At 39.9% G+C, this 25,417-nt stretch overlaps 2 protein-coding genes across 2 annotated transcripts in view; one reads left to right on the top strand and one right to left on the bottom strand.

Annotated features, from left to right (window-relative positions):
• ntm (neurotrimin) overlaps positions 1 to 25,417 on the top strand; it is a 505,318-nt gene that overhangs the window by 257,487 nt on the left and 222,414 nt on the right. The window lies entirely within an intron of this gene.
• Positions 12,417 to 13,453, bottom strand: LOC146699737 (uncharacterized). The gene is made up of 2 exons (XM_085471347.1): positions 12,644 to 13,453; positions 12,417 to 12,542 (listed from the first exon to the last, which is right to left on the bottom strand). The coding sequence occupies exons 1-2, from the start codon at positions 13,451 to 13,453 to the stop codon at positions 12,450 to 12,452; spliced, it is 903 nt and encodes a 300-aa protein (XP_085327473.1). The 3' UTR covers positions 12,417 to 12,449.

Raw genomic sequence — 25,417 nt, 5'->3', positions numbered from 1 at the left:
GCTCCCTCTTCACCACGACGGACCGGTGCAGCGTCCGCATTACTGCAGCTGCAGCCCCAATCCGTCTGTCGATCTCCGGCTCCCTTCTCCCATCACTCGCGAACAAGACCCCGAGATACTTGAACTCCTCCACTTGGGGCAGGAACTCATCCCCGACCCGGAGTGGGCACTCCACCCTTTTCCGGCTGAGAACCATGGCCTCAGATTTGGAGGTGCTGATCCTCATTCCCGCTGCTTCACACTCGGCTGCGAACCGCTCCAGTGCGAGCTGGAGGCCCTCACCCGATGAAGCCAACAGAACCACATCATCTGCAAAAATCAGAGATGAGATTCTGAGGCCACCAAAGCGAAAGCCCTCCGCCACTTGGCTGCGCCTAGAAATCCTGTCCATAAAAATTATGAACAGAACCGGAGACAAAGGGCAGCCCTGGCGGAGCCCATCACCCACCGGGAACGAGTCCGACTTATTGCCGGCAATGCGAACCAAGCTCTTGCAACGGTTGTATAGGGATCGAATGGCCCGTAGCAATGGGCCAGACACCCCATATTCCCGCAACACCTCCCACAGGACACCCCGAGGGACACGGTCGAATGCCTTCTCCAAGTCCACAAAACACATGTAGACTGGTTGGGCAAACTCCCATGCACCCTCAAGTATCCTGGAGAGGATAAAGAGCTGGTCCAGTGTTCCGCGACCAGGACGAAAACCGCATTGTTCCTCCTGTATCCGAGGTTCGACTAACGGACGAACTCTCCTTTCCAGCACCCTGGCATAGACTTTCCCAGGGAGGCTGAGGAGTGTGATCCCCCTGTAGTTGGAACACACCCTCCGGTCCCCTTTCTTGAAGATGGGGACCACCACCCCGGTCTGCCAGTCCACAGGTACTGCCCCTGATCTCCACGCAACATTGCAGAGGCGTGTCAACCAGGACAGCCCTACAACGTCCAGAGCCTTCAGGAACTCGGGGCGGACCTCATCAACACCAGGGGCTCTGCCACCAAGGAGTTGTTTAACTGCCTCAGTGACCTCGCCCCCGGAAATTGGCGGGTCATTCCCCTCATCCCCAGACTCTGCTTCCTCCTCGGAAGACGTGTCAGTGGGATTAAGGAGGTCCTCGAAGTATTCCTTCCACCGCCTGACAATTTTCTCAGTCGACGTCAGCAGCGCTCCGCCAGCACTATACACAGTGCAGGTAGAGCACCGCTTTCCCCTCCTGAGACGTCTGACGGTTTGCCAGAATCTCTTCGAGGCAGCCCGAAAGTCTTTTTCCATGGCCTCTCCGAACTCCTCCCACACCCGAGTTTTTGCTTCAGCCACTGCCCGAGCCGCATTCCGCTTGGCCTGTCGATACCTGTCGGCTGCCTCCGGAGTCCCACAGGCTAACCAAGCCCGATAGGACTCCTTCTTCAGCCTGGTGGCTCCCTTCACCTCTGGTGTCCACCATTTGGTTCGGGGATTACCACCACGGCAGGCACCAACCACCTTGCGGCCGCAGCTCAATGCAGCAGCTTCGGCAATGGAGACGCTGAACATGGTCCATTCGGACTCAATGTCCCCAGTCTCCCTCGGAATGCTGTTGAAGCTCTGCCGGAGGTGTGCGTTGAAGATCTCGCGGACTGGGGCCTCTGCTAGACGTACCCAGCACACCCTCACTACGCGTTTAGGTGCACCAGGTCTGTCCAGCGTCTTCCCCCGCCACCTGATCCAACTCACCACCAGGTGGTGATCAGTTGACAGCTCAGCCCCTCTCTTTACCCGAGTGTCCAGAACATATGGTCGCAGGTCTGCTGATATGATTACAAAATCGATCATCGACCTACGGCCTAGAGCATCCTGGTGCCACGTGCACTTATGGACACTCTTATGTTCGAACAGGGTGTTCGTTATGGCCAAACTGTGATTAGCATAGAAGTCCAATAACAGAGCACCGCTCGGGTTCAGATCAGGGAGGCCGTTCCTCCCAATCACGCCCCTCCAGGTCTCGCTGTCATTACCCACGTGAGCATTGAAGTCTCCCAGCAGGACAACAGAGTCTCCAGGTGGAGCACCCTCCAGCACCCCCCCCCCCCCCCCCCCCCCCCCCCCCAGGGACTCTAAGAAGGCTGGGTACTCTGAACTGCCACTCGGCGCATAAGCGCAGATGACAGTCAGGACCCGTTCCCCGACCCTAAGGCGCAGGGAACAAACCCTCTCGTCCACCGGGAAAAACCCCAACGTACCGGCAGCAAGCCGAGGGGATATTAGGATACCCACCCCAGCCCGCCGCCTCTCACCAGGGGCAACTCCAGACTGAGACAGAGTCCAGCCCCTCTCCAGGAGACTGGTTCCAGAGCCCAAGCCATGTGTAGAGGTGAGCCCGACTATATCTAGCCGGTACCTCTCAACCTCACGCACTAACTCAGGCTCCTTCCCCACCAGAAAGGTGACATTCCATGTCCCTATTGCCAGTCTTGGCAGCCGGGGGTCAGTCCGCCAGGGCCTCCGCTCCTGGCCGCCACCCGGCACACAATGCACCCGACCCCTATGGCGCCTCCTGCGGGTGGTGGGCCTGCGGGAGGATGGGCCCATGTCTCCTCTTCGGGCTGTGCCCGGCCGGGCCCCATGGACTAAGGCCCGGCCACCAGATGCTTGCCCTCGGGCACCCTCCCCGGGCCTGGCTCCAGGGCGGGGCCCCGGTAACCCTATCCCGGGCAGGGTAAACTGTTCCCTCGATGTCCTTTTCATAAGGGTCTTATGAATCGCTCTTTGTCTGGTCCCTCACCCAGGGCCAATTTGCCATGGGAGACCCTACCAGGGAGGCAAAAGCCCCCAGACAACATAGCCCCTGGGATCCCTGTGACACACAAACCCCTCCACCACGATAAGGTAGCGATTCAAGGAGGGGCGACCATTAGACATATTTAATGAATTACATATGAAAAATGTTTAGGATATAAATATGATATATTTTAGGCCCTAGTATATTTATATTATTGTTAATGAAATGAAACTAATCTCAAAAGCTAGATTCAACACAGACAATGAAAAATTTGAACTTTCTCCAGTAAGACAAATTATATAAAGATTTTTGCCTCCATCTCTGTCAAACAATGCAATCCAAAATCTCTCTCTTGTACTGTCTCAACAGTTAGGCAACAGGAGCTTTGCTTCATAGTTTAGACTGTCATATTTGATCTTAGTGTCCTTCATAGGATGCTGAGTCAGGATACGGCTCCTGGCTTAAAGCTCATGTTGAATACATATATTTCCACTGCCGATATTGACCATGCCACAGCTGTTGAAGCCTTTTTATTCAGCTATATTTTAACATGTTAAGGAGCATTTATTGCTGCGGTTTAAAGCAGCTACTGCTGCCTTAGTAAGTAACTGGCTGCAGACAGCAGACATTTGAAAAAAAAACACCTCTGAATTTATAAACTTATAAAACAAAAATTTTATTTTTTATAAAGAAAACTGTACAAAAAATATTTGAGCAGATAGATGTGTGGTGTTGTCTGCAGGTCCAGGGTAGTAGACTGGAGTGATGGACCTAGCATGCAGCAGCTACAACAATGGTGTGTGTGATATAGTTATAAGACCCTTTATATTTACACAAAATAATAGCAACAAGCCAAACCATTTTCAAGATTCAAGATTTAAATTTTTATCAATTTTCAATAATTTTATCAAGCAGTAGTTCAGATCAGACAAGTGAGCTCCTTACCAAAGACAGCATCCTCATCTTCTGTCCAATCAACAGACTGCCTGTTCAGAGAATTTGTAATATTATCTGGTCGAACTATTACATTTACAGTGGAGCCTGATAATACATTGAGTTGAGGTCTGCAACCAGATGTGCATGGTTGTGTTTCGCTGAGTGGCCATCTGGCAGCAACATAAGGATGTTTTATAGTTGGTCATATTTTGGAAAATTAATCTTACTAAACTGACTGAAACTACTTTTATTTTTTCTTAGGAACAATACATGCTCATTGTTATGATGATTTTTTTAACCATAAAAGCTATGTAATACTGTACAACAGATTGATGGGACAGCAATGCAGTGGACTCAGGACTAGCCTTAAAATCTTCTGATTTTAAACATTTCTTCAGCAGTAAAGTAATCCAGTGACTTTGTTACACAGCAAGCAATACGTGTTGATAATTGATGTGGCAAACTTACAATTTGTAGACAAATATACTTTAAAACAGCACTTATGTTGCTGCCATGGCATAACTCAACTTAACACAGTAACCAGAAAACTTTGAATAAATCTTTGAATAAATCCCCAACAGTGTCACCAGCAAAGCACCCCCATACTATCACACCTTCTCCTCCATGCTTCACGGTGGGAAGCATGCATGTAGAGACCATCAGTTCACCTATTGTGCGTCACACAAAGACACAGCGGGAGGAACCAAAGATCTGAAATTTCGACTCATCCGACCAAAAAACTGATTTCCACTGGTCTAATGTCCATTCTTTGTATTTCTTGGCCCAAACTCTACTTGTTCCTTTCCATTAGTAGTGGTTTCTCAGCAGCTATTTAACCATGAAGGCCCAAACCCCAATAAGAAGGCAAGAAATTCCACAAACCCCTCCTGACAAGGCACACCTGAGAAGCATTTCAAGTGACTACATCATGAAGCTCATTGAGAGAAGGCCAAGGGTTTGCAGCACTGTCAACAAAGCAATGGGTGTCTACTTTCATAAATCTAAAATAAAAGACATATTTAGTTATTGAATTATTTAACTTTTTTTCTTTGCTACATAATTTCATTAATCTTATTTCATACATTTTTTGTCTTCAGTATGTATCTACAAAGTAGAAAGTAGTAAAATAAGGAAAAAACGTTAAATGAGAAGGTGTGTCCAAACTTTTGACTGGTAGTGTAACTACCAGTATTGGAAATAACGGCGTTACAAGTAACGGCGTTACTAACGGCATTACTTTTTTCAGTAACGAGTAATCTAACTAATCACTATTCCTATCGTTGCAACACCGTTACCGTTACTAACAACAAAATACGGTGCGGTCGCGTTACTATTTTTCAACAAACATTTAGTATTTAGTATTTATTTATTTATTGTCATTGGCAAGAACAATGAAATTGCGTTTGGGGCTTCCATACAACCCAAAAAAAAAGAAGAAAATAATAAATACCCCTTAAAACCCAAGTGTACATATTTAACCCAGTGTGACTCCAATGCAATAAGACAATCCTTAGCAATAATGTTCGTAGAAATTCAGACAAAGACCTGAGAAACATGACAAAATACAACAATGCAACCCATTCAATATTATTGTACTGTGAGATATGATATCAGATATGATAGTTATCTATTTAAGAAAGAGGGGGGGGGGGGGGCAGGAGGGGGAAGAGAATAAAGATATGATGCACCAATGCAGACCAGTTCATTGCTATTAAGAAGTTGGATATGGTTATTGTCCGTGAGAGGGGGGCAGAGAGTTCAGGAGCCTCACAGCCTGTGGATACAGGCTGTTGGCCAGTCTGGATGTTCTGGCCTGTATAGACCTGTACCTTCTCCCTGAGGGCAGCAGATGGAAAAGGTGCTGCTGTTTGACTGAGGAAGAATAAAGTAGTCGTGGTAAGCCAATCACATAACCACTTCAAGATTGCAAAGCAACAAGGTGATATATACCAGTTTTTAAATTGTGTTGATAGGCCACGTAAAACCAGTCATGATAAACAATATATATATGCGTGTTTTTTCCTCAATAGTTTCGTCACGTTTATTGTCTAAGGACAGCGCTAGCAAGCACTCTCTTCTTATGACCAAAAAATGTAAAAAAGAATAAAACAACAAGTAGCCCGTTCGTATTGGTGGAAAACTGTACCATGTCGACCAATCAAAAAATGATATGGCAACATGAAATTTGGTTGTTTAGGAAGAGGTTTTAGGAGTGATGGCGAGAGAGAGAGAGAGAGAGAGAGAGAGAGAAAGAGAGAAAGACAATTAAAAAATGTTTGTGGTTGTTACAGTTAAAAATATAACTTTTTCCACTTGGATTTTATGTTTTTTGTCTGATTTTAGATCAACTGTGTTAATACAGTATGTCAAAATGAAAACATAACTGTAAATTCAGACATTTGAGGTTGTGCTGAATAGAATGATACTAAACAAGGCAAATTACATAGTTTTTTGAGGTCGAATGTAGAGGTAAAATCAAAAGTAGTCAAAAAATGGCCAATTATAACCTGGACCCCAGACGGTTAAACGTTTTTGTTAAAGTAACGCAATAGTTACTTTTCAAGTAATTAATTACTTTTAGAATATTGTAACTCAGTTACTAACTCAGTTACTTTTTTGAAGAAGTAACTAGTAACTATAATTAATTACTTTTTCAAAGTAACTTGCCGAACACTGGTAACTACAAGTTTGTTAACCATGTCTCGGGTTCTGAAGATTGTCTAAACATTCCTTAGCATGAGTAAATGACATCCTCACTTACACCTTTTCCATTTTTACACTGCATTGTTTTAAACAAACAAAAGCACTTTGGAGACCTCACACTGTAAAATCTAATTAGTTCCCAGAACTCAAAAAAATTGAGTAAAGCTTAGCTAAAAATGACTAAATTAGGACAACTTATTTATTTTGAGTACTCTGTATGATAGGTTTGTAGCTTGAACCTATTCGCTGGAACGTTGAAGACAATATAATTACACAGCAAGCAAGACACGAAGTAGGCAAAGTTCTTCATGTTTCTCGTGCACGGGAGAGAACCGGACAAACGCCGTTCCTTCGCTTGACCCCAGTTGCTCTCGTCTGCTCCCCCGTAACACTGCTCTTTTATTGAGGTTACATGAATATGCATAGGTTCATTAACATATGACGTCTACATACACACAAAGAGTACCTTGCCTTTGTGTGTGTGTGTGTGTGGGGTCAGAGTGTGACCCCATAAATAACTTCCCTAAACCTGCTGGTCTGGAAATCCAACAGTTCATCAAACCAAAAGGCACTTAGACTAAGACAGATATAGCTACGTTAATCCTACCATAAAACAATAAGACAAGGTACGACCTCTCCCATGCTCCCAGAGTGCTCTCTAATGCACACAAAGTTTGCAGACTATCAAGGATCAAACCTCTACCAATCTAAAACTAATTATAAAACTCTAAGCATATATAAGTAGATATTTCTAAGCATAAATGACAATCAACAATACAAAACCTACCACTGTACAAGCTCATTAGTTCCTAGAACTCAAAAAAATTAAGGAAACTCATTGCCTCAAAAAAACTAAGTAAAGCTTACTTAAGATGACTGTTAGGACAACCTATACAGTGCAAGTCTGCAGTATTAAGAATAACTTGATATATCTGACTGTACAATACTAATTGTTTACTTACAGACAAACATTTCAAGTTCAACTAAATAAAAAAAATTTGTGGTAACCTGAATATGATTAAAAATAATTAACAACACTTTTTTTAATGATGTTAAAATCAGCCCAACTTTTATTTTCAAATACAACAAAGTATAACAGCCAACATACTGGACACTGTTCTGCTGAACAACAAACAATTATATTGCCATCACTGTTATAATCTTACAATGAAACAAAGTCTCAGATGTAATTATTCTGAAAATAGGTTTAGGCCTACCACAATTTTGTTTTGTACTTACATTACTTATATAATCAAAATAAAATATTTGTTGTTCTGTCACAATTGCAGTCTCTAATTTAAACAACACATTCGTTTTTCATTCCAACACAGGAGCTGGAATGTTGTATTATTTTAAGGATGGCTTGTTTCCAGTCCAGGCATTACTGCCTGAATGACTATCATGGATCGAGGTGATCCAAATGTAGGTGCAGAAGAAAGTCTTTAACTTCCCTTCAGTACAGTGGCAGTGGATGTGGGTTGGAGATGCAATGACCTTGAACCTGCAGGCGATCACTGACCACACCATCTGTGACGGAGGACTCATCTCTTCTGTTGTCCTGCAAGCAAACAATCATATTTTTTGGAACATGAACTTAATTGCTTTCTTAAAACATTTTTTCTGCATTTGGTATAAAACAGACTCCAATTTACACAATATCAGGCGCCCTCCCCACCGGAGAGGTGACATTCAATGTCCCAATTGTCAGTCTGGATAGCTGTGACCACCACCCAACATACAATAATGTCATGAAAGCATCATTTTAAAAAGGGCTATGCAAACATGGCCAATAACTTTCATTCTAATGATGTGCAAAATGATTTGGGCACAAAACAAATTTTGTTGTTAGAAAACTTGCAGACTTCACTATATACAGTGTAGACCCTCTAAACTAAGTTTGGGGGATGTGATCTTTCAAGAAATGCAGACCGAACTGTTGTTGTTTGTTTACTTACACAGCATGTCTTGTAGAATTAACTGGAGTCACCAGCAACAGCATAGTGCAGTCATATCTCAAGTCTAATAACAGAAGACAGGAAAAGATCAGTAAAGAAACAACTTCCCCAAACCAAAGCACAAATAAAACAATAAGTAAAACAGGCTGATCTAATGTATGATTAAAGTTCAGCCTGATTAATATAAATGTCACTGATAGTTGCTAATATATTGGAAAACCAAAATACTTACCACTGAGTTGATGTCTTTCTGTCCAACAACAGGAGTGCTGGTCCCGAGCCTCAAAGACAGTAAGAAGCAAGCAAAGGGAGAAAAAGCAGAACATTTTTCAGAACCCGATTTGATCCTTAATGGCTGTGCAATCATTGTAGCATAGAGTTTGCTTATGTTGTTAAATAAGGGCTAGATTTGACATTAATAGATGTTCAAAAGCTGCCACAAAGCATGAAAAAAATAAACGTCTCTGAAAACTTTGGTGCATTTTTGCAAATATGTGATGTCTTGATAAATCGAGCAGATACTTGAACTTTACACAGCTGCATTCTCGCCTGAAAATATCTTAAAAGTTTATTTTGTGACCCAGAAAAAGTAATACGTTTTTTAGCCGCGCTCCTCCGCCATTGCCGCGCTTACAAGTAGGCACAGGCTCCAACAACCGTGGCCGACAAATGCGATCCTCCTTTTCCCCAGACTACCCTTTCTTGGTCACAAAATAACCTTTTACGATATTTTCAGCCGAGAATGTAGCTGTGTAATGCTCAAATATCTACTTAATTTATCAAAATATCACTTATTTGCAAAAGTGCTTCCACGTTTTCGGAGAGCTCCGTTATCCACCAGCGTGATAGCTGACCGGGAGGTCAAGGCTTGATAAGAGTCGGTGAGCACAGCTAACTCCTGGCATATTGTTTTCAAACCCCCCCCCCGTGGTCTTTTGCTACTCAGGTTAAACATGATATATATAATTAGTTAGTTAGTTAGTTAGTTAGTTAGTTATGGCTATGGATTGAAAATACCCCCCACACCACACCCCACCCCTAACGGCTGCACCTCCCGAAGAATTTTGTCTGGGCTCTTATCTCACTTTTTTTTTTCAAATAATCAACAGAAAATTTCACAGACATAGTTTTATGTAAGGTTTTTAAGGCTGTGGTGTTAATTTTTAAGTAACATGAGCCCAGCGGCAGCAGCAACGCTAGGCTAACACTAACTAGCTAGCAAGATTATAAACCTGGTGCTAAACGAAGAGAAGCCACAAAATCAGTTTGAATAAGAGTAAACATTTACTCACCAAGTCACACTGTTAGACTTTTCATCGCCACTTTACGGTAACATACTGGCGTCACTGTTGCCAGCGTCGTACCGTGACGCCGTGTTACGGTAGCTTACTGTTCTGCAGGATGATACCGTTTTTTGCTGGTGTGGTATAATACTCTTGGACAAATTATGGTAACGCACCGTAGCCTTTTTTACGGTATCTCACTGGCGACAGCGACGCCAGTGAGATACCGTTATGTCGTTATGTCGTAAATTACGCCAACAAAGCAACATCATACTGTGATTAAAAAATTGGTATACTACCGTTTATTCACGGTATGTCACTGTAAGCCCGCTGCAAGGTAATAAACTGCAATATATTAACCAGTAACTTACCGTTATCACGCATAATCAGTACCAAAAATATTCATCTCTGCTAGAGGATACTGTGTCCCAACAGGCAGTCATTTACTGTTTAACGGGTCGTAATTTTACCGTAATTTCAGTTAACAGTAACATACTGTAAGAGACTGGAGGGTTCCAAAAAAATTGGATAAATAGATACACACACACAAAATATAATTCATGTGCTTTACACCACTTTATTTATTATCACTGATTTTTCCCTGCTGAAATACACATTTCCAAAATCAAAAACTGAAAAGAACTGAAAACATTTTCATTGAGGAAGCACTTGTTTTTACTAAACCATCCATTATTTTCTCAGATGGTTGTACAAACAATAACGATATTATGTCATATCCATATCATGGCAGACAACATATGCTCAAGTGTTGGGTTTTCTTAGTTATATTTTGTAGGGTCTTAAACCTACAGTGTGAAGTGCCTTGGCATTCATTTTGTTGGCACCATACAAATAAACTGAATTGTAATGAATATAATATCAAGCCCCACACTTCTGCCTTTATATACACTTTGTCCAAAATACTGGCTCACACCACCAAATCAATGCACAAAGCCAGGTCCACAAGGACATGGATGAGCATGTGTGGTGTGAAGGAACTTGACTGACCTGCACTGAACCCTGATCTTGCTTTGTGGACTGAGTTCATTGATTTGTAGGGTGAGCCAATACATGTGACAATTAGAGTGTAAGTAGCTGAAGTAATTTTTAACAAACGGGTAAAAGAAGGAAAAAAAATCAAAACTGTTGCACTCAAAAAACCTATTGGACAGAGACAGCGTCTTGCAAGATGGCAAGAGAGCTTGTCTTCATTGTTGCTCGTCTTGTGTAAATGTCCAGAACACATGGGCCATGGATCATCTGTGGAGACATGGGTAACAACACATTGGTCACCTAAATTATACAAGAAATTCACTAAAAATGGCAAAAACAGTTACCTAATTTGAAGTTCTCCACTCAAATTCAGTAAGCTGCTGGAGGAAAGTTGTGACATGAGGGTTAATGTGAACAACCTTTCGCTTCACAGTGGTCCCAGTCTTTCTGCTTGTCCCAAACTTGGAGGTACATTTTGTTCCCTCTTCAGGGTTTATCCTTACAAAAAACCTTGCACACGCCGACTCCTGGTATTCCAGGTTCAATACATAGAATGAACCAAACAAGACTGATATTGCATCAGCAAAGATGTTCTCTTTGTCCAGCTCAACAATTACACGCCCCTCTGCACTCACCATCTAGCAGGTGGCGGTCATTGAACTTTGTCCTTAAATGTATAGGGGCAACATGTTGTCATTATGCAACATAAAATAATTTCAATACTTCACTTCTTCACACTGTCTAGATAGTGTTGAAATCTCCCAATTCTTTTAATCTTTGGGCTGAAGGAAGGACAATACTCGGTGTATAAATGCTCAATCAGCACTCATTTATTTCCATACAATTCAACACTTATGAGCATTAGAACCATCATGATGGGGAGACCTGCCTGCAGAGGGTCACAGCGAGTCTCAAAATGGTGACGGGTTACACAGCCTCTTATAGCTCCTAGCGGCCCCCACCTAGTCGTAAAAGCCTAAACATTCACATTCTTTCTCTCTTACGGCGCCTAAGTTATGACCTCGGCTCCTTGTTTCTCTGCTCTCTGTAAGGTGGGGGTATGGAATGTGGTCTATCTCCCCTGTCTTAGACACAGAGTCTCCTGAACAATCTTTCTTTTTATGATTCAACAGTAAAGCATGTCAAGAAAACAGTGTAACACATTCACAGCAGATCAAGGATACAGAGTGATGCACACTTATCTAATGAACTACAAAAATGATTATGTTCTTTTAACCGAAAAGTATAATGAGGACTAAACTACATACACAGCACACCATCTAAACTAAAGGATAATATATGTCCTACAGCTGTTATCATAATTCAACTACTTTGATTACATATATAAGGTAACATATGATAACAGAATAATATCACAATAGTCATAAAGCAAATAGCTACGTACTGTTAATTATTAATGGCCTTATGTACATAAGTCCGTTTTAACATATTATAATTGTACATAATTGGGAATTATTCTGCACATTAAACACACCTAACAAACAGTCAGCCCAGTTAAATTACCAGAGATGAATCAACTGTATGGTTATTTTGGAGTTCATAGTTTGTGCTGCTGTTAAACTTTACAGTATTGACTTCAGTATTTCTGCTGTTGGTGTAGCTAGACTACTACGTTGATCAGTAATATGTAATGTGAAATTTGAAATTGTTACTTGGCTGGATTCACTGAGACACTTGTCCAACAACCTTGGTTTATAGAGGAAATTACAGAAATTTGAGCTAACAAAACAGAGACTGGATACCTGTGTCCACGAAAAGCTCCTGTGCCAAACAGAAATTCTAATATGGTCTAATCAGCTCTATTTCATAAATGACTTCTTACCAAACATAATCAGCCTTGGGGTGATGGGCAGGTTGCTCTCTGCTTCAAGGGACATCCTGGTAGATGTTTCCTGCCAGAAAAAGGACCAAGATATTTTATGTAACAAATAAAAAAATATAACAGGACAGCAAGCAACAGCATTAAACATAGAGCTGTATGAAAAAAGCTTACATCTGCTAAGACAAAGAGGGAGTCTTCATCTTCCTTGTAATACTTCATCATGAGAAGTATGGCTGCTGTGCCAACCTTGTTGTTGGCCAAAACTCCCTCACTTTCTATCTGCTGGATGAGTGTCCTTATACCAAGGTTCCATTTGAGCTTCTGGGTGGAGAAATAGTTAACAATCCTTCTGCCTTTGGTTATGAGGGCCTGACCTAAGCGCTCACAGATATCGATGCCTGTGAGTTTGTAAAAGTGGTTCGAAAAACCTTTCCGAGTAAACAAGAATGACCACTGCTCCTGAATTTCAGCTACTGAAAGTGAGGGACAACTGTTGATAAGCTGCTGCTGAGAAATATATGTGAGGCACATGAAGTCATCCACATCAGGTCTCTCCACAGCTCCAGGTCCTTCTGAATTAAAAATTGTTAACAAGATGCGTTTCTTTTCCTCTAAAGAAGCTGGCGTTTCCCCCTCAGGAAGTTCAACTGGCTGCCAATTTATACAGCCATAGCTATCCACAAGGCATCTAACTTTTTTATGTGAGGTTGCATTACTGTTGGAACTGCAGTCTTCCTCATTCCTGGTTCTCTTTGTTTGACGAAGTCTATGTGTTGTATTATCTCGATTAACATGTTCAACTCTAGATTTGATGCTTCTTAGTAGTGAATAATGTCCACAACCCAGTCTTTCTCCCTTTTCAGTAAAATCTGCAAATGTTTGAGGGTATCTGTCTACAATGATCTTAGCAACCTCTTCACAAGATGCACGTTTAATGTTTCTGCAGTTAACTTGCATGGCCTCCACAACAATTCTAATCATACTTCTTTCCTCTGGATGACCTCTGTCTCCTCTTGTGATTGCATGCGACAGTTGGAGTGGAAATCATTCCCAAGCTCCAGAGTAATGGTGTCATTCAAATTCTTTGGTCTGCCATCTAAAAAAAAGAGAGATGGTGTTAGATTCAGTGTCTACTTTTGTTACAGCTGCAAAGATCCTGAAATTCCTCTATGATGCTCTGTACAGGGAGTGCAGAATTATTAGGCAAGTTGTATTTTTGAGGAATAATGTTATTATTGAACAACAACCATGTTCTCAATGAACCCAAAAAACTCATTAATATCAAAGCTGAATGTTTTTGGAAGTAGTTTTTAGTTTGTTTTTAGTTTTAGCTATTTTAGGGGGATATCTGTGTGTGTAGGTGACTATTACTGTGCATAATTATTAGGCAACTTAACAAAAAACAAATATATACCCATTTCAATTATTTATTTTTACCAGTGAAACCAATATAACATCTCCACATTCACAAATATACATTTCTGACATTCAAAAACAAATCAGCGACCAATATAGCCACCTTTCTTTGCAAGGACACTCAAAAGCCTGCCATCCATGGATTCTGTCAGTGTTTTGATCTGTTCACCATCAACATTACGTGCAGCAGCAACCACAGCCTCCCAGACACTGTTCAGAGAGGTGTACTGTTTTCCCTCCTTGTAAATCTGACATTTGATGATTGACCACAGGTTCTCAATGGGGTTCAGATCAGGTGAACAAGGTGGCCATGTCATTAGTTTTTCTTCTTTTATACCCTTTCTTGCCAGCCACACTGTGGAGTACTTGGACGCATGTGATGGAGCATTGTCCTGCATGAAAATCATGTTTTTCTTGAAGGATGCAGACTTCTTCCTGTACCACTGCTTGAAGAAGGTGTCTTCCAGAAACTGGCAGTAGGACTGGGAGTTGAGCTTGACTCCATCCTCAACCCGAAAAGGCCCCACAAGCTCATCTTTGATGATACCAGCCCAAACCAGTACTCCACCTCCACCTTGCTGGCGTCTGAGTCGGACTGGAGCTCTCTGCCCTTTACCAATCCAGCCACGTGGTGGTCGTCTTTCAGCCTTTCTTACCTTGGCCATGTCTCTGAGTATTGCACACCTTGTGCTTTTGGGCACTCCAGTGATGTTGCAGCTCTGAAATATGGCCAAACTGGTGGCAAGTGGCATCTTGGCAGCTGCACGCTTGACTTTTCTTAGTTCATGGGCAGTTATTTGGCGCCTTGGTTTTTCCACACGCTTCTTGCAACCCTGTTGACTATTTTGAATGAAACGCTTGATTGTTCGATGATTACGCTTCAGAAGCTTTGCAATTTTGAGACTGCTGCATCCCTCTGCAAGATATCTCACTATTTTTGACTTTTCTGAGCCTGTCAAGTCCTTCTTTTGACCCATTTTGCCAAAGGAAAGGACGTTGCCTAATAATTATGCACACCTGATATAGGGTGTTGATGTCATTAGACCACACCCCTTCTCATTACAGAGATGCACATCACCTAATATGCTTAATTGGTAAATGGTAAATGGCCTGTATTTATATAGTGCTTTACTAGTCCCTAAGGACCCCAAAGCGCTTTACATATCCAGTCATCCACCCATTCACACACACATTCACACACTGGTGATGGCAAGCTACATTGTAGCCACAGCCACCCTGGGGTGCACTGACACCCCAGGCTTTCGAGCCTTTACAGCTTGGAGTAAGACAACATGCATGAAGAGGATGATGTGGACAAAATACTCATTTGCCTAATAATTCTGCACTCCCTGTATAGTGCTGGTTGGCAAGAGCATTTTAGCCTGCATTTTTAAATGACACAAAGTCAACTGTCTTCTAATAGATTAACTGTGTCCTGTCCTTGTATTATGGCAAATCCCCCCATTTCTTGTTGCCTTGACTGCTGAACTGTCTACTATGTTCGGACACTTAAGTATTTAGAGCAGCCTTCAAATGGACATAATACTTTCCCCCCCCCATCTTTGATATGAAATCTGAGAGGGGCACAAAGAGTTGTGAAGTTTTGTGCAGCATACCCACATCCAGGAACTTGACAGCCGAGGTCACCGGTGAACTTATAAAACTCCTCCTTAGTGGTCTCCCTTCTTGTTCTTTGATTCCTAGGCATATGTGAATGAAGGCAGAAAATGTTCTGAAAGTGGCAGGACAGTTCTCAGTTCCACAAGAAAGCCTATAGTTAGCTACATGTTTGTGGCTTTTAACATGCAAACTGAACAATATATATTCGCGTTCACTGAAGCCACAAAATTTAGAAATACACATAGTTGCAAAAAGTTCAGTGACCAATTACCTTTCCAAAATTACATATGCAATGCAAAAAGTAAGAGTATTGTCAATAGGGACCAATTCCCAGTTTTTACCTGATGAAAATTATTCACAAAAGGCTTCAATAAACAGAAAATGTGTGCCAACAAGAGAGCAGTGCACAAAAATGAAAAGATATTTGAGCTCGACTCTTTAATGGGTTTAACATGACTTAGTCAGCACCCCGCAACGTACAGGTAGTACAAGCACACCTGAAAACACTGACCAGCTAACAGCTTTAAGCATTTGGGCGCAACCTCGGTAGTTCACCGATTCACCTGTTGCAAACGTCCAAGTTTCTATCAAGTCTCATATATCCATTGGCAACTATTACCTAACTAGTCTTTTGAGTCTCCACATTCATAGATATTGACATTTTGTCTTAGCATTTGAATGAAAATATCCTGGTAGGGTAGCTTGAAAGTCAAAACAAACAGTACTAAGAACGCATTTCTGACTTCTCTCGAATAAGTGAAAAAAACACTTATCTTCAGACTGATTAGCTGGTGTCAAACCAACTTTAATGTGTTCCATGTCAGTCCGTTTTAGGGAAAAAGTATTAAGTGGTTTCATTTAATTTTGAGATACTCCCGCATGGACGAGCAATTTGGAGTCTTGCAGAGTTATCACGAATAGCATACGATCTTCAGATATAATCCAGTCAACCTTGCATATAACCCGATTGAACATCCAGTTACCTCTGACTACTTCTAAGTTGCACATGTTAACGGTCTATTCATCAATAGTTAATGGTCATGTTGTTCTCCTGATTTGCAGCTTTGTTTGAGTCTGAGTTGCGGTTTAAACGTGCAAAACTTGAGAAGCAGATCAATAGTTTCTTCTTGTTGTTATTTAATGGTGGTTGGCAACCAGCGAAAGGAGCATTAACCACCTCGAGCAATATTTTCTATCCCCATTGTTGTTTTGAAAGTGAATACCCGACGTGTGCGTCATACGTCACGTTGTACGTCAGGTGAAGGTGTGGTGTCGGCTATCGCACCTGTCGCATTACAAAGCTTTAAAAACGTAACAATCGCTTTAAAAACACAACCCAACGCGCTAAACATGAACAAACATAAACACCCGTGTTACAATATCACGTATATCCAGGACATCTCTTCTGAACAAAGACGAAGTCGTGCTACAAAGGAATTATTTGCTTAGGAGAGTGCATTTAATAGCAGTCTGGCCTGCCACAAAATGCACCGCTAAAAATACAGTTTCTGCTTGTCCCAGAATTTATTCATTTTGAAAGTGAAGTTGTAGGACTGATGCTGGTTAGTTGTGTAGGTTTCATGGATGTGACACCTTAACTTGAGTAAAATGACGACCAGAGCATATTATTAGGTTAGTTCACTGTAGTTAGGCAGAGGTGTCTTAAAAAGTACCACCTTATACAAACCAAATGAAGGTCCAGTATAAGAAAGAATAAGAAGAGAAAAAAGGAACACCCTGCTAAATTAAGTCATTTTTAAACATTACTCTAAATGTAGCCACTAGTTTTTGTTGCTGGCCATACAAAAAACAAGTATACTTATAAGTATACTTCAATTATATTTCCCAAGTATACCTTACCTAGTACGTATACTAATAATGCTTCTTGGGACTATATTGGCCTCCGTTTTAGTACATAACAGTATTCTTGAAATTAACTTTTAGATGTACTTTTTGTTCACCAAAAATGTACTAGCATAATGTCATAATGTCTACAAGAGTATAATTAAATATACTCGACTCTATCAGAATACTAACCTCACAGTATTAATAATGTTTCACATTGTTTGAATAAACAAATACATTTATTAATATATGAGGTTCCATTGAGTTCAAGGAATTAAATTTTAGTGTGGCTGCAACTTACTCCTTAAGTTAAAAATGATGCTGTATATTGTAGTTTATATGTTATACTACTTTCACAGTGAATCGCATTTTATAGTAATACACTCTGAATGAGGATTTAAGTAATTACTCTTAGATCTACAGTGGAAAACAACAGAAATCCGGATGGTGTAATAGTATAATCTCAGTAACATCACCAATTAATACATTTGCTGTATTTTACAGCTGTTTCCATGAGTACGGTGAGTTACCGTAAAAATAATGTAATCTCATGGAATTTTCCCACAATTACATGAAAATTACAGTACTAAACTGCTAGCATCCTTTAGAGTTTTTTTACTGTTGATTTTGCAGTACTAAGCTATGGAAATTACTGCAAAGGCTAACAGTGCAGTGTATCAGGTAAAGATCCACAGCAATGACAATAATCTCTTGAGCTGACGCTTCTCCAGGTTTGCTCAACATATTCCATAACAAATGCTGGCACCATGAACATGCGGACTGATCCAGAGGGCGGAGGACGGTAGTCACGTGGCATTTTCAAAACACATCTTTCATCCTTCCGCACTGAGAAGCAAAACTTCCAGCTTATTTAGTTTTTCTAAGTAAAAATTGAGTTCAGCCTATTTAATATTTTTAATTAAACGCAATATTACATTTTACAGTGCAGAGTATCAGGCAAAGGCTAAAAGCATGAAAATCAAGATGAATTAGTATTGGCAACCCTGCGTTACTTCTTCAGAAAAGGTTTACATCCCTTCACACTTTTCCAAAGCAGTGCATGGTGATGACAGTAAAAAAAAAGCAGAAGTTGTACAGCGTGCAATGTTTGGTAGCATATGCCCCAATGAGAATAATCAGTTTGACTTGTTAAAGAAAGGGGCTAAACTTTGCCATCATGATTTTTGTTTGAGCCTGAATAAATTTATTGTTATCCTGCAGGATTTTGTTGCAATCTATAACATCTTTATACCCACAATGAAACATTCTCCTTCTTCACGTGTTAAGTGATGGTGAAACAAGGGAGATTTGCACGTTTTCTGCACAAATTCAACAGAGGAAAGACAGTTTCTGCTGCAGATATTTACAATTGTCAGAACTAGCACAGACTACATTAGTAGAAATGGCATTGTGGTCAGAGTGCTCTTTCAGTCATGATGTTACAGTGTGATGCATAAAGATTGATGGCTGAAAGATAGGTTTGGCTAGTTGGCATGCAGGGAATAACATGCCAGGGGCATCAATGGAAACACTTTTTTTCTTTTAAAAGCCTTTTCCATCACTGGTTTTTTACTAAGGTCAATGGTGCAGCAAAAGTATTTATATCCATTCAAACGAACCTGAACTATTAAAAAGGAAGAAGGCTAGGATACAGCCTTGTGGCTAAAATAAAGATACTAAAGTTGGTTATGCAGTGGCTCCTTGAATTACTTTTTCCAGATTCAATGTCAAGTTGGAGGTTTGTTTAATAGACACATTTACACTGTTAAAGCTGTGAGCTACATTGACACTGGAATGTGATAAATATTTAACATTTATTGGCATTCTCTTTAAATGTACTAATTACAATATTTCACCACTGATGACATTTCACTTCTAGGTGACGCCATCTTTTGATGCAAGTTGGTACCAGATAAAATGCCACTATTTGCTATGGCTTTGAATGAGATAATTCGTTTTCAGTTTCAAAATTACACAGCAGTTGTCTTTGCATCCTGTGCATGGCATGAGTTCATTTTGGAAGCCTGTAAATTATTTAAATATTCAACATTTGAAACTATGTTTATCAATCAAATAGTATGTTGATGCTAATCGTGTTTGAAAGATTTGTAGGTAGGATATGAAAACTCACCCAAACAAAAAATTTTATCTATTGTTTATCACTAAATTGCTTACTTGCTTATACCATAAGATACTGTATTTTTATGCCATCTCATACAATACCAAACATAATATTTTTCTGCATCAATGATACAGGAAAGAAGGCTTGATCTTAGAGGGGGCAAAGCAGTGCATTTAAATTTCATGTAAATGTAAAGGCATTGCTTTACCATCGTTCCTTTGGAACAAAGGTAAAGCAAGAAATAGTGCTATGAATGATTTGTGTAATCATTCTGGGGACAATGAAAATTGTATTATACTTAGAACATTTTGTAAGTTGGATTTTATGTTAATACATGCTGTTCGTCTTGCCACCTCTGACAAGAAGAAGCTGAGAGTGAGAACAAGAGTGCACAAACCTGTTCTTTTATTCATACAGTCTACATACAGAAGGAATGCTTGCTGTTTATTAGACAGCACTCTTCAGTCCCCTGCAGCTTTTTGACAGTACTGAATAAATGTTGTTTTTCTTAGGCTGCTTAACATACAGCAGGGAGAGCTGAACTTCATTAATAAAAAAAAATACATAAAAATCAAACCTGAATTTTACCATAGTTGCAGGATGTAGACAGTTATTGGCTGTCAGGATCTGACTTTGACTGGATGTTATTGGCAGTTACCAGAAACTTTGCAAAAGTTTTTGCGGTGTATTCGCAGGCTAATAGAATCATGCCTGACAAACCTGAGATTTTATATAGAACACCAGCCCCATCTTCTGTCTCTGCCAGGAAAAGGCAATGTTATATATGTTCATCACATCAATACCAACAAAACTGTCAGGGAATGTAGTAGAAAAAATGGGTGTTAGTTTGGTGTCAGGTTGGTTTGAATATTTATACGACTGAACAATAGCATATCATTTCATGAAGGCTGTAAATTGACTGAGAATGATATGTTTACATGCAACATTATCTGAACTGATAGAAAGCTGATTTGTTGATTTATTGCGTGGCAATGATGACTGTGCCACACTTCCAAGTAATTTTAATGATCACTGAACAGCTAGGATAGATATGCATATAATATAAGGACTTGATAACAACTGGTTGCAATTCCTGAAAATAGCAGTGCATGTGACTGCATTAGACTCAAGTCTATAATCAGAACTGTAATAAATATTAAAACTGTTATGAGATGAAATAACCAATCCTGGACAACAGAAGGCTGGATGAACATTGCCTGTAATATTCAAATGACAGGGTCAGAATTCACTGTAAAAACATTAAAGGATGGATCCATTATATCTTGTGCTAAAGCGTCAGGCTGCTGGTGGTGGTATAATGACATTTGTATTGGCACTGTTTGGGCTCTTTTGTACCAATTAAGTATTGTCCATCCCTTTATGACCATAGTGTAACCATCTTCTAATGAGTGTTTCCAGCAGAATAATGTCACATAGCTCAAATAATCTCAGTCGCCTGATCTCAGTGCATCTTTGGTTTATGGTTGAAGGGGAAATTTGCAACATGGATGCATAGCCGACAAATGAGCTTCCAGGTAATGAGTTTCTTTATTTACTCGTAGATATGCGTCACTATTAATTACTCTTTTCTTTTATGTTACTGTAAGCACTGGTTGTGTACGCTGCCTCAAAAAAACTAAGTAAAGTTTACTTAAGATAACTAAGTAAGAACAACTTATTCATTTCAAATACACAGTACTAAGAATAATCTGATGATTCTCGGGGCACAATATAAATTTTTTACCCACAGACAAACATTTCAAGTTTGAGTAAATTAAAAAACTATTTGTGGTAACTTTTTAAAAAAATCACATTATGTTTTGTCATCCTTGACATTTCTAATACAACACCTATATTCATATAACACTGTATGCAAGTATAATTCAAAAAGAATAATTAACAGCACTTCTTGTAAAATTAAATCAGACCAACTTTTATTTTAAAATGCAAAAAAGTATATCAGCCAACATACTGGACACTGTTCTGCTTAACAACAAACAATTATATTACCATCACTGTTATAATGTTACAATGAAACTAAGTCTCAGATTTAATTATTCTGAAACTAAGTTTTGGCTTCCTTTAACATTGCATTGCAAGTTACATTACGTATATAATCAAAATAAAATTACATTTCTTTTGCATTCAAACACAGAAGCTTGGTGTGTTGTAATAATTTAAGGATGGCTTGTTTCCAATCGTGGCACTACTGCGTGAATGACTGTCATGGATTTAGGTGATCCAAATGTAAGTGCAGAAGAAAGTTCCTTAAGTACATTGGCAGTGGATGTAGGTTGGAGATACAATGACCTGCAGGTGACTGACCAACCATCTGTGACGGAGGACCCATCTCTCCTGGTGACCTGCAAGGAAACAATTATATATATATTTTTTGCTTTCATGAAACATTTTTTCTGCATTTGCTATAGACCAGACCCTAATTTAGACAATCACAGGCTCCCTCCCACCCTGGAGAGGTCACATTAAATGTCCCGTTTGTCAGTCTGGATAGCCCTGACCACCACCCGACACACATTAATGTCATGAAAGCATATTTTTAAAATGGACTATGCAAACATGGCCAATAACTTTTCATTCTGATAATCTGCAGAATAATTTGGGCACAAAACAAAATTCACTGTTCAAAAACTTCACTATATACTGTGCAGACAGGTGGACCCTCTAAACTAAGTTTGTGGGATATGATCTTTCAAGAAATGCAGACCAAACTATCATTGTTTGTATTTACTTACACAGCATGTCTTGTAGAATTAACTGGAGTCATCAGCAACAGCATAGAGCAGTCATATCTCAAGTCTAATAACAGAAAACAAGAAAAGATCAGTAAAGAAACAATTTTCCCAAACCAAAGCACAAATGAAACAATAAGTAAAAACAGGTTGATCTAAAGCAGGGGTAGGCAACCTTTCTGATGGCGAGTGCCATTTAAAATTTCCTCAGAAGTCAGTGTGCCATATGATTCATTTGCAATAAATTTAATAACACTCTATATGAACAGTTACACAATATATATAACCACTTTATAGTAGGGCTGCTCAATTAATCGAATTTTAATCACGATTACAATCTGGGCTTTCAACGATCATTAAAAATGACTGAGCTGATTATTAGCCCCTCCCTCATGCTTTACTCTCGCGCTGCTCCGTGTGGTAAATCAAGCGCACCGCTCTCCATTTCGAACATGCGTCACAACAATTAAGAGGACCCGAGGGAAGCTCGGCAAGCTAAGATGAAGTTATTTGGAGAGGAGAGTGACTGCCGTTGGTTGAAAAGAGGTAAAAAAAAAAACTTCAGTGGTGTGGAAACATTATGGGTTGGCGGAGTTAGACGTGGATCAAGTAGACAGTGTGTAAACTTTGCTACGATGTAGTAGCTGCACCACAGAGCAACACTGCAAAGTTCACTAAACATAGATGTTTACATTTTTCATTTATTTCTTATATTGCAAACATTTGCACTGTTTTCAGTATTTGCACACTATTTTATATTATTTTTTAAAGTCATTATTCAATACATTGTTATTGTTAACCCTTTAAAGCCGGTCAGAGCAGCACACTCCGTTTTGTGTAACTATTTTTAAATCCCTGTAGAACCTGAACCGCGTAAGCTAGCGCAATAATTTGTTTTGCATATGAAACCGGAGGAGTTGTACTTACATCTTGTGCCATCAGCTTGTCCTCGGTCACGGTTTCCTTCCACATATAGCTTTGCAAAAATTGCATAAAAAGCACTTGCAGGAACAAAAACATAATATTCCAGAAACACGCTTTGCCGATCCATCAGCTGTTCTTAACACTTCCCACTTTGAAAAAGACGTCAACGCGAACTATCGCATTTCCTGCCCGAAACCGGAAGTGATGTCATTTTCGCGGAAAATGTAGTTTTTTACTTGTAGGCCTTAAAAGCCTATACTAGTGTTTTTATAAGTCATATTTGACTTTTCTGAATAGTTGCTGGGATGCTTAGAACTTGAATTGCACAGCTGGAAATAGTTTGATGCACGTGCTGTTTTCTTTGCAAATTTGCATCATAGGATTGTTTTTTTGTTTTTCCTGCAGTATATAAAAATTGCTGTATCTCTAAAATAAAACTATGAAGACACTCAAAATAAATTTCCTGTTGTTGTAAACTATTTTTTGCAACTTTTTTGTATTTAAAGTTTTGAGGGATAAACCTCTTAAATTTCTCCAAGTAGAAATATATGTAAAAAAACAAAAAAACAAAAATGATTTTCAATTTTTTTGTAGTTCATTGCACTTGTTTGCAATTAATGTAGTTACTATGGACTTAATGCATACATATTATTAAAATATGGGCTATAACAGTTGTATTGATGTATAGCAACTTGAAATGCTCCCACAAATGGCACTAAAGCATGTAAAAAAAATAATATAAGCTCTGGCGGACTTGGTTCTATGGTATGTCTTAAAGGGTTAAGATAAGATAAGATAAGATAAGATAACCTTTATTAGTCCCACACGTGGGAAATTTGTTTTGTCACAGCAGGAAGTGGACAGTGCAAAAGTTATGAGGCAAAAATTAGAATACAATAAGAATAAATACAGTACACAACTGTACAGAATAGAATAAAATAAAATACTATATACAGTAGAATAAAATAAAATAAATAAATATTGTCAAATAATCGTGATCTCAATTTCAGTGAAAATAATCGTGATTATCATTTTTGCCATAATCGAGCAGCCCTACTTTATAGAATTATATTGGTTTGCAGATGTTGGCAGCTACCAGCGAATAGTTATCAGCTATTTTGAAACAAAATAGACACTTTTTATCCATAACAAGAACTCCATAACAGCAGATCAACTGTACAACGGAAAATACAAATGCTATTTATGGTCTCCTCACAACAATAATAAGAAAAATAAACTAAGCCAATATGGCATGTCTGTTAATACAGAGACACACATGTTAATGTGATCTTTGGTCCGTGTATTTCCGTGGTGCTGATGCTGTGCTGAGCGGAAAGCTCCTGAAGCTTTTGAAGTGTCAGAATGTGGAAAGCTAACAACGTCCCTCTCACCAGTAGGCTAAGTTATTTTTAGCCAATTACAAGTTGAATCTGGTAGTTGGGGTCGTTAGCTAAGATACCGTCATTAAGAAGAGGAACAACTAATGTGTGTATGCAAGCTGATTTGCGATGTGCACTGCTGGTGCGGCCATTTATTTTTTGATGCACCTTCTCAGATTAATTCACTGCATGTCGTGCCCAGGGCTGGACTGGGACAAAAAAACAGCCTGGGCATTTTGACCAAGGACCTTCCCACCAGGTATTAAAGCCATAAAGCCTTTGAATGAAAACAAACACTGTTGTGACAGTGATGTACAATCTTGTTGGTATATGTATGATTTCTATACATTTTATGTCAGGTAAAAACTTTGGTTGTAAGCTTCAGATAATTATTTAATAACAGCCAGACATTTTAAATAAGAATAAGAAAGTATTTCTTTGTGCCCCCCTTTCCCTGTTAATGCCCCACCTGGCCCCCCTGGCAGAACTTTGCTAGATCCACCCCTGCACAGTTACCAGCCGTCAGCTACATAGAAATGATGTTATTTGTCTCTCAGAAACAGTTCATAACTTCCCTCCAACTCATTCATGTCACCTAAAAAGTAAACCTGTTTCTCCATCACCTGTTCAGCTCTGATGATTCAGTAAGGACATCTCCTGGTTTCATCTTCATGTTTCCCTCTCACCAGATATACAAACCGATATCATGACCAGCAGCTTTACAGCTGTGGCTCCAGCAAACATCAGCTGATACTAGAAATTAATATTAAATAAATTCTAACAACAGCTGATCAAGCTTAAACATGCTGCTGTTGTTTAGCGTGACATGTGGCGCAAAGTGGGTGATGTTAAGGGTTCAATATTGAGGAAGGGTACAAGAGGTGATCGA

This window comes from Copadichromis virginalis, linkage group LG10 (assembly GCF_057382275.1).
Source record: "Copadichromis virginalis isolate Kocher_CV1m ecotype Utaka linkage group LG10, C_Virginalis_male_GT1.1, whole genome shotgun sequence".
Taxonomy (NCBI): domain Eukaryota; kingdom Metazoa; phylum Chordata; class Actinopteri; order Cichliformes; family Cichlidae; genus Copadichromis; species Copadichromis virginalis.
The sequence above is the reverse complement of the archived record's forward strand: the minus strand, read 5'-3'. Positions and strand labels throughout refer to the sequence as shown.

Excerpts from the sequence above, each read along its gene's own strand:
- LOC146699737 (XM_085471347.1), bottom strand. The coding sequence starts at position 13,453 with ATGATTAGAATTGTTGTGGAGGCCATGCAAGTTAACTGCAGAAACATT. Across the intron at positions 12,543-12,643 it reads CCCTCTTTGTCTTAGCAGAT|GAAACATCTACCAGGATGTC; the intron begins GTAAGCTTTTTT and ends TTTTTCTGGCAG.